This window comes from Microcebus murinus, chromosome 10 (genome assembly GCF_040939455.1).
Source record: "Microcebus murinus isolate Inina chromosome 10, M.murinus_Inina_mat1.0, whole genome shotgun sequence".
Classification (NCBI taxonomy): domain Eukaryota; kingdom Metazoa; phylum Chordata; class Mammalia; order Primates; family Cheirogaleidae; genus Microcebus; species Microcebus murinus.
The window spans coordinates 4,410,912-4,427,396 of NC_134113.1; the positions used below are offsets into that span (position 1 = coordinate 4,410,912).

A 16,485-nucleotide genomic window follows, 5' to 3' on the forward strand; every position below is an offset into this window, starting at 1 on the left:
AGGTCGGGGGCGGGCCTTGTGGGAGTGGGCGGGGCCAAGGAGCCAGGAGCCAGTCAGGCCCGCCGGGGGCGGGGCCTTCCGGCGCTGGGGGCGTGGCCTGGGGCCCGGGCGGGCGGCGTGGCCTGGCGAGGCTGGGCGGGGCCTGGCGAGGCTGGGCGGGGCCTGGGGGCGGGGCCCGGGACCTGGGCGGGGCGGGCGGCGGCCGCGGGCGCGCGGGCGGCGTCTGCGCTGAGGTGCGCTCGCCTCAGCGGGGCTCGGCGGCGGCGGCGGCCGCGACGGCGACGCGCACAAAGGCGGACTGTGGCTTCACTGGTGCTCGCGGCGGGCGGTGCCGGGGCGGGCGCGGCGGGGCGTGCCGGGGGCCCCCGCGGGCGCGGCGCGGGCGATGAGCCGGGGCCCGGCATGGCCTCCGCGCGGCCGCCGGGCCGGGCCTGCGCCTCGGTGCCCGCGCCCGCGGGGCTCCGGGCCGGGCCGCCCGCCCTCCCCGCCGCCGCCGCCGCCTCCCCGGAGCCTGCGGGCGCCGCCGAGGCCGAGGAGCGCTCGCTGCAGCACATGCTGCGCGCCATAGCCGACGAGCGCGGCCGCGTCTGCCTGCGCCGGGAGGTCTGCGGCCTCGGTGAGTGGGCCGGGCCGGGGCGGGCCGGGGGCGGCGGGCCGGGAGCGTCGCAGGTGTGCGCGCCTCCGCGCGTCCGCGTGTCCGTCGCCCTGAGTGCGGCTGTCTCTGCGTCTCTGTGCGCGTCTCTGCGTGCTCGTCTCGGTGTCTGTCGCTGTCCCTCCGCGTGTCTCTGGGTCTCTGTCCTGCCCTCCGTGCACCCCATGGCCCTGTATCTGGGTCTTTCGTGTGTCCCTGTGGCTCCCTCTCTGCTTTGGGTCCCGCGAGCGCCCCGCCGCACCCTGTGTCCCTGTGCCGCTTTCTGTTCCCCTGGTCGTTCAGTGTCTCCCTCCAGCCGTCCGCGTGTCTGTTTCATGTTTCATCTCCCTCCTTTCTTTCCGTAGCTCTGCAAGTGCCCTTCCTTCTGCAGGAAGCGCAGCTGCAGGGAGTGTGGGCGTGGGATTTGGGGAGACCCCTTAGCCCAACGCGACAGGGCCGGTTCCCCGTGGGATCCAGGTGGACCTCCCTGGAGCGTGCCCTGGTCACTGTCCCCAGCTCACGCGGATGGTGGAGGCTCCAGCTTCCTGAAGCCTTTGTCTTTCTGCACCCAGCCTTCCTTTTTATCCATTAGCTCTAACCAGGGACCTGTTGGGCAGTGGCCACCTGAACCCACCCACTTGGTAAGGGAGCAGGGCGCGCTGCCTCCCTGGGCACGTTTCTGGTCTAAGGAGGCCCTAAGTCATCAATCTGCTGGGTGAGGTGGGGTGAGGGTGCCTCTTACGGTTTGAAAGGGCCTGGGAGTGCAGGTGTGGGTGGGGTCTCCCAGCGTGGCTGGGTGTGAGGTAATCCATTATGGATGGATCGAGCCCGAATCTAAGCCAGGGAGGAGCCCCCTCTTTTGTAGTCTCGGGTTTGTCATTTTCTCCATGAAAAGACCCCTCCCTTCTCCATGCAGGGAATGACTTCATACCACATTGTCAGCCACCCCCAACCCCCACCCCCATCTGGGCTGGGGATTTCTGAGGGGGCGACAGCATTGCTGGGTAGGGAATGTCAGCCTTCCAGATTCTACCAGTGCCCCCTCATTCACCGTTGGGGAAACTGAGTCCCAAAGAGCAAAGGCATCCACTCTAAGGTCACACAGTAGCAGGCCCCCCAGCAGGCCACACCCGGGAGGCTGGGGTGAGGAGAGAAATACGCTGGAATCCTCCCCTTTGTAGGAGACTGGCTTAGCACAAGGCATTTCTCAGTGAGCAGGTCCCAGGCTGGAGCTTTCTTGGGGGAGGGGGAGAGGTGGTGCTTATGAAGTGGAAGGGATAACATAGGTGTTAAGATTTATTTTTGAGCAGAAATTGGAGAATGCTCATTAATTCATTTAGCAAACATTCATTGAGTACCTACTGTGTGCTAGCCTGGCAGGCCCACCTGCCACCTGGCACAGAATGAGCTGGGATGGGTTGAGGGACCATCTGCTGCAGGCCCCTTGGTCCTGTTTTCTCAGTAGCTCCAAGCAGTTCCTCCCTGCTCCCCTGTCCACACATGCCTTCTGTCCTCTGACTGCATTTACCTGTGAGCATCTTCTCTTCTGTTATGCAGTTCCTGCTGCAAGGAGGCCTCAGTGCCATCCTCTAAGAACAGTGATATTGGCACCTAGCGTTTACTGAGCACTTACCCTGTGCCAGATGCTTTATGCATGCTCTGTCCATTTAGTCTGACACAATGCTGACTTTGCCAGGTAGCAACATTATGTCCATAGCACCATGTAGAGCCTGGGGGTTAGAGAGCCTGAAACTTGCGCAAGGACAGCCAGGGCTTGATGACTCTCACACTATAGCCTTGCTTGCTCTCCTGGCCTCCATTTTTCCCTCTCACACAAGGAATTCCCTCTTACCCTACTCCTGAATTCAGTCCCTGAGGGTTCCGAAGATCTGCACTTTTACACGGCTGTTTTCTCTGCCTGGATAGCCGCCCCTACTCATTTGCCCCATGAGCACCTACAGGTCTTCCTTTAAGTCTTGGCTCCGATGCTGCCACCCTGGGAACTCTTTCTTTAAATAAAAAATTTTTTTAGACAGAGTCTCACTCTGTCACCTAGGGGCTAGAGTGCTGTGGCGTCAGCCTAGCTCACAGCAACCCCAAACTCCTGGGCCCAGGTGATCCTCCTGCCTCAGCCTCCTGAGTAGCTGGGACTACAGGCATGCGCCACCACACCTGGCTAGTTTTTTCTATTTTTAGTAGAGGTGGGGTCTTGGTCTTGCTCAGGCTGGTCTCGAACTCCTGGGCTCAAGCAATCCTTCTGCCTTAGCCTCCCAGAGTGCTAATATTATAGGTGTGAGCCACTGTGCCCGCCAATCCTAGGAACTCTTTTCTAACTCCCAGGCACACAGTCCTGTTCCACCACTGCCTGTGTTCTCTTTGTGTTGAGTACATGTCCCTTGGGACAGTGAGGACAATTGAGGGATCATAATAGTCTATGTGGCTGTCTCCTCCGTTAGCAGTGAGCTCTTGAGGGTATTGCATAGTCTCAGTACCTTCCATGGGGCATATACAGAGCAGGTGCCCAATAACATTTAGCAAACAAATGGAAGAATTACTTTCTGGACCGGCAAATAAAGGGTGTGCGTGGCCAAGGAGACTGGAGATGGGCTCACGTTGCCCATCTCTTTCATTTTTCAGAGGAGAGATTTGATGTTCAGAGAGAAGCGAGCTTGTTAGGAATTTAATGCCCAGAGCAGAGTTAGGACCCAGTGATTGGCTCAAGTACCCAGAACACTTGCCCCAGGGCACTTGAACATCCACTGAATCGTTAACTTTTTCAACCCAACATAATCTGGGTTCAGGATTATGTTTTATCGTCTCCATTTTATAGTGGTGACAACCTGTTTATGAATGAATTTAAATCTGTCAGATTGTTGTTGTTGTTTAATTAAAGCTCAGGTGACTCAGAACTGTGCTGTGTCCTCTGAGGTTGTTTTGAAGGTGTGGGGAAGCCTCAGGTGGAGGCACTTGGCTTCAGACAAGCTGTTGTCATCTCTGAGTCAGTGTCCGTAGGATGGGACAAAGCTTTTGTCCCTCCCCATGCAGGGATTGTCGCCCGGCTTTCGTGATGAAAGGCACCTTCTAGATCCAAACCTTACTGTTGTGTCTCGCCTGTGGTGGCCTCTGCAGGAGAAGCACCTTTGAGCACTTGTTCTGAGTCGGCCCTGATCCCTGCCTATGGGAGGGCACAGTCGATGGGGGAGAGAAGCCAGGTGCACAAGTGATTCTTTTTTTTGAGACAGAGTCTCACTCTGTTGCCCAGGCTAGAGTGCCGTGATGTCAGCCTGGCTCACTGCAACCTCAAACTCCTGGGCTCAAGCAATCCTCCTCCTGCCTCAGCCTCCCGAGTAGCTGGGACCACAGGCATGCGCCACCATGCCCGGCTAATTTTTTCTATATAGTTTTAGTCGGCCAATTAATTTCTTTCTATTTTTAGTAGAGACGGGGTCTCGATTTTGCTCAGGTTGGTTTCAAAATCCTGACTTCGAACGATCCTCCCGCCTCAGCCTCCCAGAGAGCTAGGATTACAGGTGTGAGCCACCTCACCTGGCCCCTACAAGTGACTCTTAGCTGAAGTAAAAACCCTGCCGGAAGCTCCAGGGCTGGGGTCGCCTCCCAAGCAAGGTTTTGGTGTTGCATCCATAGGAAGCTGCGTGTGGTTCCAGGTAACAGATGGACCAAGTGGGCCGGCTGCGGTATCTTCTGTGGGGTCCAGAATCTTTGAGCTGGGAGGAGTCAGGTGGTTCAACGTCCAGGTGTCTGGCTATCTGGATGGAAGGTGGACAAAGCCTGCCGCTTGATCCTGGGCTTGGGCAGTCTCCTGGGCCTTGGATGTCAGCCCAGACATGCTGTGTGGGCAGGTCCCTTTCTTTTTTTTTTTTTTTTCTTTTTGAGACAGAGTCTCACTTTGTTGCCCAGGCTAGAGTGAGTGCCGTGGCATCAGCCTAGCTCATAGCAACCTCAAACTCCTGGGCTCAGGCAATCCTCCTGCCTCAGCCTCCCGAGTAGCTAGGACTACAGGCATGTGCCACCATGCACGGCTAATTTTTTCTATATATATTTCTATTTTTCTCTCTATATATATTTTCTATATATATTGGCCAATTAATTTCTTTCTATTTATAGTAGAGACAGGGTCTCACTCTTGCTCAGGCTGGTTTCGAACTCCTGACCTCAAGCAGTCCGCCCACCTCGGCCTCCCAGAGTGCTAGGATTACAGGCATGAGCACTGCGCCTGGCCTGGCAGGTCCCTTTCAACAGGGCGGCCTGACTCTGACAGTCAGGTGCCGTGGATGTGACTGGGCCCCAGGACCTAGGGTGCATTCCGAGAAGTGCTGTGAGAGGGGCCTGCATCTTGCTCCTGGCCTTTGGGTCCTACTGTGGCTGCACAGTTTTGGAGCCAATCATGCCTGGGCATTTTGGGCTTAACGCCCTTTTAGGAGGCCTAGGGGATTCCTCTTCTCCCTGGAATGCTACAGGGCAAAGGAGTGTTCTAATGTTCTTTCTTTCCTTTTATCCTTGAGGTGATCCTATGAGGTAGATAGTATATTCTTTGTCCTGAAGAGGGAGCACAGGTTTGGCGGGGAGGTAACGCCCCCAGCTGCGGGGCTGTAAAGTGGCAGAGTCTGTCTGAGCCCACACTCTTTTTACTGTTTCACTCTGGGCAGAGGTGAGGCCCAGCCAGGCGTGTCCTGAGGGTCCTGATGCCCGGCTGACTCAGATCACACGGCTGCCTGGCCAAGGTTGGTCGAGGAGGTGCCCCAGCGGAGCTGTGAGCACTCAGCCAGAGAGGCCAAGGGCAGGGGTTGTAGAGGGCATGGCCTCCACCGAGGCTGAGTGGGAGAGCAGAGGCCCAGAGGCTTGAAGGAGGTGTGGGGGTCAAGGCTGGAGCAGTGCCTGGCTGAGAATTTGGTACTTCCTGGTCCTGGCCTCAGAGAGCCTAGCAGGTGTGACTTGTTGTGAGGGCCTGCATGGAGGGCCAGAGTGCTCAGGACTCTGCATGCTGGGAGTTTCCTTTAGTCCTGCTCCCTCCCTGGGGCTAGATTCTGTCATTACCCCACTTTGCATGTGAGGAAGCTGAACTTCAGACCGGAAAGTGACTCATACAAGGTCACTTAGCTGGGAGGTAACAGAGTGGGATTCCAGTTGAGGTCAGTCACATGCAAATAGCCATCCTGGAGATGGTTCTTAGAATGGGCCAGAGGAAAGAGGGGAGGCTGCCCTCCCATAGCCTTGCCTCTGTGCTGAGCCCCTACTGTGTGCCAGGCCCCTGGTACCTCCCTGTGCATTGGCACTCTGCGTTTTGCTGGGCCAGGGGTAACTGGGCATAAGTGGCAGAGACCGGGGAGAGGGATTTTAGTGGGAGACGTGGCTGGAAAGGAGGATTGTGAGGCCCTGGCTAAGCACTCCAGCCTTTGGGCCTCAGTATCCTCATCTGTAAAGTGGAGACAATAAACTCTCGAGGGACGTGGGGATTGTACAGGATAAGTGACAGGTAGTAAGTGAGATGCAACAGGTACAGGCTAAGCACAGACCCCAGCACAGGGTCAGGCACAGTCTGTCCTGCTGCTGTTATGGTCCAGGATACAAAACACCGACTCAGTACCCATAGAGAGAATCAAAGTTGTATTCGTGCCCTGAAGTTCAGCTGCTTTGCAGTCACTGGGGACCATCTTCCTGGTCTCCTGGGGCTCCTGGTGTCCCCCCAACCTGAAGGTAGTCAGAGCTGGTTGTGGGCCAGCACGGCAGGAAGGAAGTGTGGCCGTTTGGAGTGGCAGCAGGGCGTCTATCAGTTCCTGGGCCTATTTTAAGGCTAGTAGGTTCCCGTCTCTACCCGTTCCCAGGGCCGGAGCAGCCCAGGAGGCTCTTTCCTGGGGCAGGGACTCTGTGTCCTTTCAGGGGAACCAGAGAACTCTGGACCTCACACTTTTTTTTTTTTTTTTTTTTTTGAGACAGAGTCTCACTTTGTTGTCCAGGCTAGAGTGAGTGCCGTGGCGTCAGCCTAGCTCACAGCAACCTCAAACTCCTGGGCTTGAGTGATCCTTCTGCCTCAGCCCCCCGAGTAGCTGGGACTACAGGCATGCGCCACCATGCCCGGCTAATTTTTTATATATATATCAGTTGGCCAATTAATTTCTTTCTATTTATAGTAGAGACGGGGTCTCGCTCTTGCTCAGGCTGGTTTTGAACTCCTGACCTCGAGCAATCCGCCCGCCTCGGCCTCCCAAGAGCTAGGATTACAGGCGTGAGCCACAGCGCCCGGCCTGGACCTCACACTTTAAACAGGCTGAAGGCCACCTCTGCCAGCCAGGGTGAGAGTGCTGTGCTGTCCTTCCCTGGTTGCTGCCCTCTGACTTCAGCCTTCTGCACAGGGGCTTCTGTTGCTTGGGCCTTTCCTCCCTCTCCTTGAGTCTCCCGTGTCCTTCATGGAGCCGGGAAGGCTCGTGAATGAATATCAGCCAAGCCACTAGGCTGCTGAAGAGCAGCCCAGAGCAGGACACTTGTTAGTAAGCATCTGCAAAATCCCAGGACAAATTTTTTCCAATAAAAAAAATGTCATATGCATATTATAGAAACTGGAAAATAGAAGAGAGAGGAAAGAGTTATTCTTAGTCCAATTACCCAGGGATACATTATTAACTTTGCGAAGTCTTGCCCTCTGATCTTCCCAGAGCCTTTTACTTGATATTCTATACAGAAGATTTTAAACATCATGTCTTATCACTTAAAATTCCTAAAACATTTTCCATGTTGTTTATAATCTAAATGTTATTTAAATGACTACACAATAGTTGAATGGATATGCCGTAATTTACTTAATTGGTCTTGTTGGAAACTTAGCTTGGATCCAGGTTTTCACTGTTATAAATAACTTGCAACAAACCTCTTGATATCTGAAAAGGTTTCTGTATTTGGAGTATTTTCTTTAGGCTAGCAACTGGGAAGGCCATTTCTTAGAGGCTGCAGTCCAACCCGCAGGGGCAGGGCTAGGACCACAGATGGTGGACAGATGTTTACCAGACTTAAGGAGAAACTTTCTGTTTTATTTATTTTTTGAGACGGAGTCTCACTCTGTGGCCCTGGAAGAGGGGGCCACACAAGGGTATGCAAGGAGCTGAGAAGGGATCTAGCATCAGGCCAGACTCTGGGCCCGGTGCCCTGCAGATGTGTGCTTCTCTGATCTTGTCCTCTCCCCCCCAGGTTCTGTGCCAGGGGTTTCAGGCATGTCTCCCCAGGGCAGGAAGCGGAGGCCCCGTTGTTCTGCAAGGCCTGGGAGCTGAGCCTCTGAGCACAGGCCAGGCTGGCTCCCGCCAGCAGTGGCTGCCCGCCTCCCCCTCTCCAGGTCATCCCCTACTCCAGACTACTGCAGCCCACCTGGGCCTCAGAGATAACAGACATTGGTCCTCCAGGTCGGTGTATGTGCCCAGCTACCTGTGCTGAGGCCCTCTGGGTGCAGTGGCAAGCCCCAGTCGCCACTTTTCCCACTAGGGGTTGTGGGGGAAAGAACACCTAGAGAGGTGGCGGCAGCCCTTGGTCAATCCCAGCCCTTCTCTTCTGTGCTCTGGAGAGCCCTTGTCCCCGTCTGGGCCTCAGAGCTCTCACCCATGTGGCGATAGGCTCAGGGGCTAAGCGGTGTAACAATACTTCGCTTAATTTCCATAACCCCAGCAGGGCAGGAATTGTTATACATATTTTACAGAGAAACGATGGAAGCTCAAATAATTGGGTAGAGCTTCCAGTTGCTCTTTTCTGCCAGTTTGGGTCTGGCTGCACCCATCTTCTTAAGATGGCAGAGCTTGCTGCCCATCACACAAACCCTGCAGTGTCCTTGAGGGGCTGGGCTGAGTCACCCTCACAGCTTCCTGAGAGCAGCTGCAAGGTCCCCCTGGTGAGTTAGAGTCCAGCGCAGGTCCCCCAGGAGTTGGGGGCCAGGGCGCTTTCACACTGACTTTAGTCAGTCATGTTCTGACAAGCTGTGACTTCCTCACCCTGCCCAGGTGATGGCCTCTGGGCCTTTGCACATGCTGCTGCCTGTCCCTGAGTGGCCTTTCCCACCTGGTCCTGCTGACTTCTAGGGGGCTCATGGCTGGGGAGTGCTTGGCCTGCACTGGGGACTCGGGCATTCGCTGCTCTTGGCCCAGCAGCTGTGCTTGCTCGTGTCTCTTTGGAACTTCAGCCCTAGCTTCCTGAATCACCCCGCCTGCCTCAGTCTACCTACTCTATCACACAGAACCCTGGGGAACTTTAAAAACAAAATGCCCGCTCCGTCTGGGCATCTAAGGTAGAATCTTCCTGGTGGGGCCCGCGAGTCGATGGCGTTAACACACTCCCTATGTGTTTGGGTGCATCAACATGGTTGGTGACCACTAATAAGTCCAGTTATCACCCTGTCCCCATTTTATGGATGGAGCTACTGAGGCTCAGAAGGGGGAGGGGACTGGCTATGATGCCCTCTTCCCCACCCTTCTTGCTGTGATTGACCTGGCCCCACTCCTACTTGCCCATTCTTGGACCTGCCTGGGCTGACTGGCTGAATCCCAACCGCACGACCTTTCATGTCCACGTGAACATTCTGGTAGGGGTAGGGGGTGGCCAGAGATGTCTGCACGTCAGGGAAATGGAGGTTGAGGTCAAGTACAAACCACCGGCTCAGCTCCAGCACATGGGAAGGCAGTGGGCCAGTCTGCTCGGGAGCCCTGTCTCCCGTCCGCATTCTGAAGGCAGGCATGCAGCTTTCTTCTGCGGGGAGACTGGACTGTGCGCTTCCTGTGCCTGATGAGCTCCTGCCTGGCAAGGAGGGGGGGGGGCGGCAACTCACTTCCAGTTTCCTGGTTTTGGCTCAGGCAGCAGCATGTCGTCTGGGTCACAGCCTGTCCTGGGGGAGCTGGGACGGAGCGTGAAGGACCTCAGAATTCAACCAGCGTGTCATGGTGCACACGGGGAGGGGGCTTAAACGGGAGATGCCTGATTGCACCCCTGCCACCTGGAGCCCGCTGCACAGGTGAAGAGACTGAGGCCCATTAATGGCAGGCAGAGTGTCCTTATTGCATGTGTGCATTATCTTTAATGTGAAAGTCCCTTGTGTTTGGATGTGCTTTGAATCTTAAAAAATGCTTTTCACACCTGGGGCAATACTTACAACAGAAAAAGGGAGAAAAGCAGAATACGAAACTACTTTTTATGAAAAGCGTTTATTATCTATATAAGTAGAAAAGGGCTCTCTCCTCTGCACTCTTGGGTGTCCCTGCAGCAGTGCTGATCAGAATGCAGGAGGGGTGTTGTCCCCATTTACAGAGGGGATCGAGGCTCAGAGTAGCACGCAGGCCTGCAGAGAAGCAGCCCTGCGCTGGGCTGCTGCCTTCTAGTTCTTTCTAAAACATTGTTTCATGGGCACTTTTCTAGCAAACACTATACAAGACCCTTGTGCCTATTAATTTCTTACTGTCTCTGCAGTGTCTGCCCCTGAGTACGCATTCTCATGCATTTGCACTCACTGCCGCCTCACTCATGGAAGGCCTATTCATTGAGTCCTGGAAATGTCGAGTGGGGTGGGGGTTGGCCCTGCCTTCCCAGGACTCAGCGCTTGCCAGTGTGGGGGGTTTGGGGGAACTAGTGGGAGCCTGGTAGAGGGTCAGCATTCATGCCTGTGGCTCCCTGCCACTGCCCTGGTGTCCTGTCCACACTTGCACTGGGACCAGCCCAGACACTCCCAGATTTTCAGGCCCTTTTTGTTTTGAGACAGTCTCGCTTTGTTGCCCACGCTAGAGTGAGTGCCGTGGTGTCAGCCTAGTCACAGCAACCTCAAACTCCTGGGCTCAAGCGATCCTACTGCCTCAGCCTCCCGAGTAGCTGGGACTACAGGCATTCGCCACCATGCCCGGCTAATTTTTTTCTATATATTAGTTGGCCAATTAATTTCTTTCTATTTATAGTGGAGATGGGGGTCTCACTTTTGCTCAGAGCTGGTTTCAAACTCCTGACCTTGAGCAATCCGCCCACCTGGGCCTCCCAGAGTGCTAGGATTACAGGGGTGAGCCACCGCGCCTGGCCTCAGGCCCTTGTAGGGGATGAAAAGTATCTTTCTTCCCATCTTAGGCTCATGGATGAGGCCCCTTTAACAAAAGATTAACAAGAAGAAAGCATGAGAATTTATTTAGTATACGTTTTACATAGCAGGGGACCCAAAGAAGCGGTGTAAGCCTGTGTAATTTTTATGCTCGGGCTGATGAAGAAAGGGATAGTCGTGGAGATGATTGGGTAAAAAAGTATGATCTGATGGTTATAAACTGGAGGACTTAGCAAGTGTTAAGACTCTTCTCTGTGACCCTGTGTCTTCGGAGATAAGGATGCTCATTCCTTCTGGACATAGGCAGGGCTAGTCTCCATGAGGGTCTTGCTACCTGCTGCCAGAGAGAGGGCCAGGGGAAGGTGAGAGTGACCCTCTTCTGCTGTTTTCTCAAATGCCCAGGTGTCATATTTTGGGGTAGTGTGGTCTGAACCCTATCACCAACTGCCTCTCGGACATCTGTCCCCACCTGAATGTAGCACAGGTACCTCCAACTCAGCGTGACCATACCTGCTGCTCCTCTGTGTTCCCTAAGCCGCAGGCCGTGAGTTGGCCCTCCCTTACCCCACTTAGCCTGCTGTGGCTGAGTTCTGGGCCATGTCTGGGCTGTCTCTTCCCCACCTGCCTGGTCCAGTCTGTCCCCACTGTGCCCACACCTGATGGTGTCACACCCTGCTGCTTACACCTTTAAAAATCTCTTGTCTGCCAGGCATAACGTCCAAGACCCTTGGTGACCTTTCCTGCTGACTGCCTGAGCCCAAGCCATGTGATTCCTTGGCGGGATTCCCCGAGGGCCCCTCCACACTCTGCCTGGAGTTGCCCTCCTCACTCTGTTGTTGGGGGAGCCTCAGTTCCTAGCACAAGGGCCCTTCTGTGGCCTCTTCCTGACCCCTTGGTGGAGTCAGCCACCAGCCCCCTTTGTTCTGGAGGGCACCTGCCGCCAGCCCCGTGACACTGCACAGCCTCTCTGTCCCTCACCCACCTGAGCCCTCTCCAGGGCTCTGTCAGCACTGGTCTGTGTCCGGGTCCCAGCTCAGGGTAGATCAATGCCTGAGCGCAGCCCATGGGAGCAGCCCAGGGCGGTGCCTGGGGGTGCATCGGGGGATGGGAGAGTGGGGAGGAATCTGTTGAGTGCAGGGGTGACTGTAGGGGAGCAGGCCCCTGAGCAGGGCATTCCCTGCGGAGGGCCCCACCTGAGCAGAGACAGCAGGGAAAAAAGGCAGAAAAGGTTCCAAAATCAATTTGCTGGGCTGCTTCGGGATTCACAGCAGCTCTCTGGGCCTCCATTTCTCATGGCAGAGTAGGACTGGTTTCTGCTCTGTCTGTACCTGGGGAGGGAGCAGGGGTCTGGAGGCTGCTTGGGAAGTGGGCAGAGCCAGGGCCTCAGTTTCCTGTCATGCACATTGGGAAAGGAAGGTTGAGTCGGGCCACTGCTTGCAGCTGAGGTTCTTGGACACAGGTTCAATAGTCCACACTCATAACTGCTTAAAACGGAGTCGCTTGTGAAAAGTCCTGTTGACAAGCAGGGCCAGCTGCTCAGGGAGGCCAGTGCCATGTGTGCTTGGGTACAGGGACAACAAAAATGAAGGAAAGAAGACATATGGGAAGATTCACATGCCCACCCCTGCCCCACAAAATGGAAAACATGAACCGTGTCTTCCCACCATTTTGGGCCATGTTTTTGAGGTGCTGACCCAGGTCTGCCTGAGTCCACCCCACCTACCAGGAAGGTTGGGGGTCTAGGATTCCAGATTCTTCCTGATCCAGGCAGGACCGCACTGCCCCTGTGTGCAGAGGGTGCCGCTCAGCTGCAGCTCAGCTTGGGAGTCCTCCGTCCCTGCAGCAAATTCCAGTGAATCAGCCGCAGTGCTGCGGGGTACAGGGATGAGGTCATCCTCACCCAGAGGCTGCGACGAGAAGGCTGTGCGTCCAGGAGCCTTCCCTGAAGTCCAGCGAGGCCAGCTGTCTCGCAAGGACATTTGGAGCCACAGCAATCTCCATCCCCTTTGGTGAGGGCCTGGTACTGTGTCAGCAGCAGTTCATCTAGAGCAGCCTGTGACGAGGGGGCGTCATCCCGTTGGCAGAGAGGTTAAGGTGCTGGTTTGGGGGTGCCTAGCAACAGGGGGTTGGGGACCTAATTCTCCCTGCCTGGAGGCAGGGGCCTGTCCTTCTCACGTGCAGACGTACCCATTTCTCCACAGAGAGGCATTTGATGCCCCTTTTTTCTGTGTGGCCCTGTCCCGGTCTAGTGTATGAGGAAGAGCCCAGTCCCCTGGTTTCGTAGTGAAGGACGTTGTCTTACAAGAAGTGAGAGTAAAGGAGGTTTCAAAAGAGGATTCCTGCGTGGGAGGGTGCATTCCCGAGGGGGAAGTTGCCCAGCAGGGGTGTGGGACTGAGCAGGGACTGAGGCCCCAGGCATGAGCAGCCAGTAGGAGAGGGGCCCCCTGGGTGGGGTGGGCAGTGTGGGTTGGTCTGGCCTCCACAGGGAGCAACCAGATGGCAGTGAGGGTGGAGGCGCCCTTGAGTCCTTGTTCTGTGTGGCACATCGGCCTGCACACTGAGGGCCCGTGCTGGGCTGGTGTTGGGCACAGGGTGAACAGCACTGGCGCGCACAGGCGGGTGGCTGGGACTTGCTGTGTGCCTGGCTCCCTGCCCTGCCGGGAGCCAGGCAGTGAGTCGGGAGTGAGTTCCTCTGGCTGGGCTTTAGCATCTCTGCAGATGCCATGACCCGGTTGGAGTGAGTGGGCTTCGAGGAATCTGGTGCCATGCAGCACGCTGGGACAGAGGCGGGAGGAGGTGGAGTAATGACGGGCTGTGGCCGGGGAAATGGCTGAGTGGTCTCAAGCCCAGGCAGTTGAGTAGGCGGGGAGCTGGAGTTGCGGGCTCCTGTCTGGGATGGGGCTGGTCTTGTAGGAGGCCATTTTCTGTGGGAGCAAACCCACCGTTAGGAGTTTGAATCAGGTCCCCGTGATGACCAACCCATGGGCGCTGGGAATTTGAATCTGGAGCTACTGGTTTGGCTTGATGATTGTGCTTAAGACAGATCCGCAGGTCGTGAAATGGCAGATGTGGCCACAGGATAGTTTGGTGGCTTTGCAGGAATTGCTGCTTTATAGGGACTGCAGTCCGGCGGGCCACTCTGGTGGAGGCCCCCACTCCCATGAAAGGCACTTGGGGTCAGGGTCAGAGTTTATTCCTCACTGTACCCTGGGACCCCACGCAGTGGCTGGCACAGAGCAGGCCAGCATTATGAACTGGGTGACCTGGACTTAAGGCCTCAGTTTCCTTTACTGTAAAATGGGTTATTAGTGAGATCACAGATGTTCTCTGAGGGTTTCAAAAGCACTTTGAGGATTTCACAACATTGTGCAAATCTTAGGAGGAAGGATGGTGACTAAGTTCTTGCTGATGGTGGCTTTGGGGTGAGTGCAAAACTTGCTCTGGTGTTCTCCGAGTGTACTGAAAGCTGGGGTCTATCACGTCATGAACTTACTTGTTCAGCATTCGCTGGCTCCGTGTTGTGGACGCTGCCCATGCTGGGCACCAGGACGCCCTGCCAGCAGGGTGCCTGGTGGGGCAGGGCATGCACAGACAGGTAGTCAGGAGCCAGTCCGACAAGATTGTGGTGCAGAGCTGAGAGCGTGTTGTAGGCAGCTCTGGGCTGTGGTCTGGTGACTTTAGATGAGGGATTCAGGCCCTGAACCTCAATTTCCTCATCAGGGAAACGAAGATAGTAATGTTTACCCAACGGGATCTGTGTGAAGATCAAATGAGAGGCAGCAGCTCAGCGTGGCTGCTCCCAGGTGGAAGGGCTCAGGTGCTTGGGTACAGGAAGTGCGTGGGACATCTTGTGGGGCCCCAGCAGGGTCAGGGAAGGTCCCGTGTGGGGGTGGGCTGGGAAGGAACAGACCTCTGGCAGGTGACAACTGAGCAGACCCGGAGCGTGGCCTGCCGGGGGTGTGGGGCGTTTGGTTGGGGAAGAAGGGCTAGGCTGGATGGAGTGTCAGGGACCCCACAGCAGGCTATGGGGGCTGTCCGGAGAACCTGGCTCACCTGGGGAGGAGCGTGGACTTCTTCCTGCAGAAGACTCAGAGCCAGGCAGGGGTTTCAGGCTGACATCATCGAAACCCGTGCCTCCCTCAGGCCATGGCAGAGGCCGGGCCAGGCCCATGGGATCGCTCACATGGGACCCGATGACCAGTGCTTCTCCTCCAAGTGCCTCCTGCACAGTCCTTTGTCTTTTGTGCCCTGAGGGAGGGCAGCTGATGAAAGGCCTATTGAGGGGCCACAGAAGCGTATTCATCCTGCTGGGTGGGGACGCTTCCAGAGGGCCCAGGGGCACCTTGGACTCTCCCCAAAGAGGCCAGTTGACCCCCACTTCTGGTTGGTGGCCAGGGCTGAGCAGAGTCTGCTGCTGAGCCAGGCGAGCTCTAGGGAGGCCCCTCTCAAGGCCCTTGGCCCAGACGGCTGAGGTCAAGCTCCCGAATTCTACAGGCAGGCACCGTCCATCTGTCCTCCCCACAGCAGAGAGAGGCCTTCTCAGCTCCTCCCCGCTAACCCCTCCTGCTCTGGTTCTCTCTCTGTCCCGTTTTTCCCCTGGGGCCCTTCCTCTGTCCTGGCCTCCCTGGTGTTTCCCCCAGACAGGGCAGCCTTCTTGCAAATCCGGCTTCCCCTTGGAGCTCCAGGGGGGTAGGGACCACCTGGATTCCTCTGCCTGCACACCCAGCACCGTGCCTGGGCCTGCTGACTGCACTCCAGGCCTTTTGCTCTAGGCTAAACGGTGGGTGGATGAACGGGTTCCAGCACCAGTGTGAGCCGGGCAGCCTCTCCTGGGTCAGTGCCCTTTTGGAAAATGAAACCTGCTTCATGGAGTTGTTGTGAAATCAAGAATGTAAATGTTCAGCACAGTGCCTGGCACATGGAAGCCCTCAGTGTATTTATAAACACACTGCAGAATTTTTGAAAGACAGGAAAAAGTTGTCATTGCACCACCCTCGACAGTTACCATTATGGGCCTTTGGGTGAACTTCCAGTCTGTCTTCCCAGGCATGTTTTTAAAAAAAAGTTTCCTTCATTTAAGTATTTAGGTGTGTATAATTTTGTGTCCTGGCTTTTCCCCTCAATTATAAGCATTTTTTTTTTTGAGTAACTGCATCATTATTAAAAATATTTTGGTTACTTTTAAATAGGTATTCAAAAAGAATACTTTTTGAATAAGCACACTTTTAAATGTGCTTACGGTACATTAAAAAGGTATGAGAAGATTCGTAATGAAAAAACTAAGTTTCCTTTCTCTTCCCTAGTTTCTCTCTCCAGAGGCCATGAAGACACTAGTGATGGTGTAAATAATACCTGGTGACACTGGGTGATCCTTGGTGTTCACATCACGTGCTCTTCATTGCTAAACCTGGATGCTCCTCGCTGCTGACCCCGTGGGCGCCTTGGTGCTGACCCCAGGTGTTCCTCATTGCTAATCCCTGTGCTCCTGGGTGCCGGCCTCAGATGTTCCCTATTACTTGGCCTTTTGCTATTGGGTGCTGACTGCAGGTAATCCTCATTGCTAGGCCCAGGGCTCCTGGGTACTGACCCTAGGTGTTCCTCATTACTATACCTGGTGCTCCTGGGTCTTCAGGCCAGGTGTTTCTCATTGCTAGGCCCTGTCCCTGTGCGTCCTGACCCCAAGTGTTTCTCATTGCTAGGCCTGGTGCTCCTGGGTCTTCAGGCCAGGTGTTTCTCATTGCTAGGCCCTGTCCCTGTGCGTCCTGACCCCAAGTGTTACTCATTGCTA

General features: G+C 55.6%; 1 protein-coding gene across 1 annotated transcript in view; it reads left to right on the forward strand.

The window, feature by feature from the left end:
* The first annotated feature begins 392 nt into the window (after nt 1-392).
* KIAA0930 (KIAA0930 ortholog) overlaps nt 393-16,485 on the forward strand; it is a 45,148-nt gene continuing 29,055 nt past the window's right edge. The window contains exon 1 of the mRNA XM_012757458.3: nt 393-616. Within this exon, the coding sequence (XP_012612912.2) occupies nt 403-616 (214 nt within the window). The 5' untranslated portion in view covers nt 393-402. The remainder of the gene's footprint in view (nt 617-16,485) is intronic.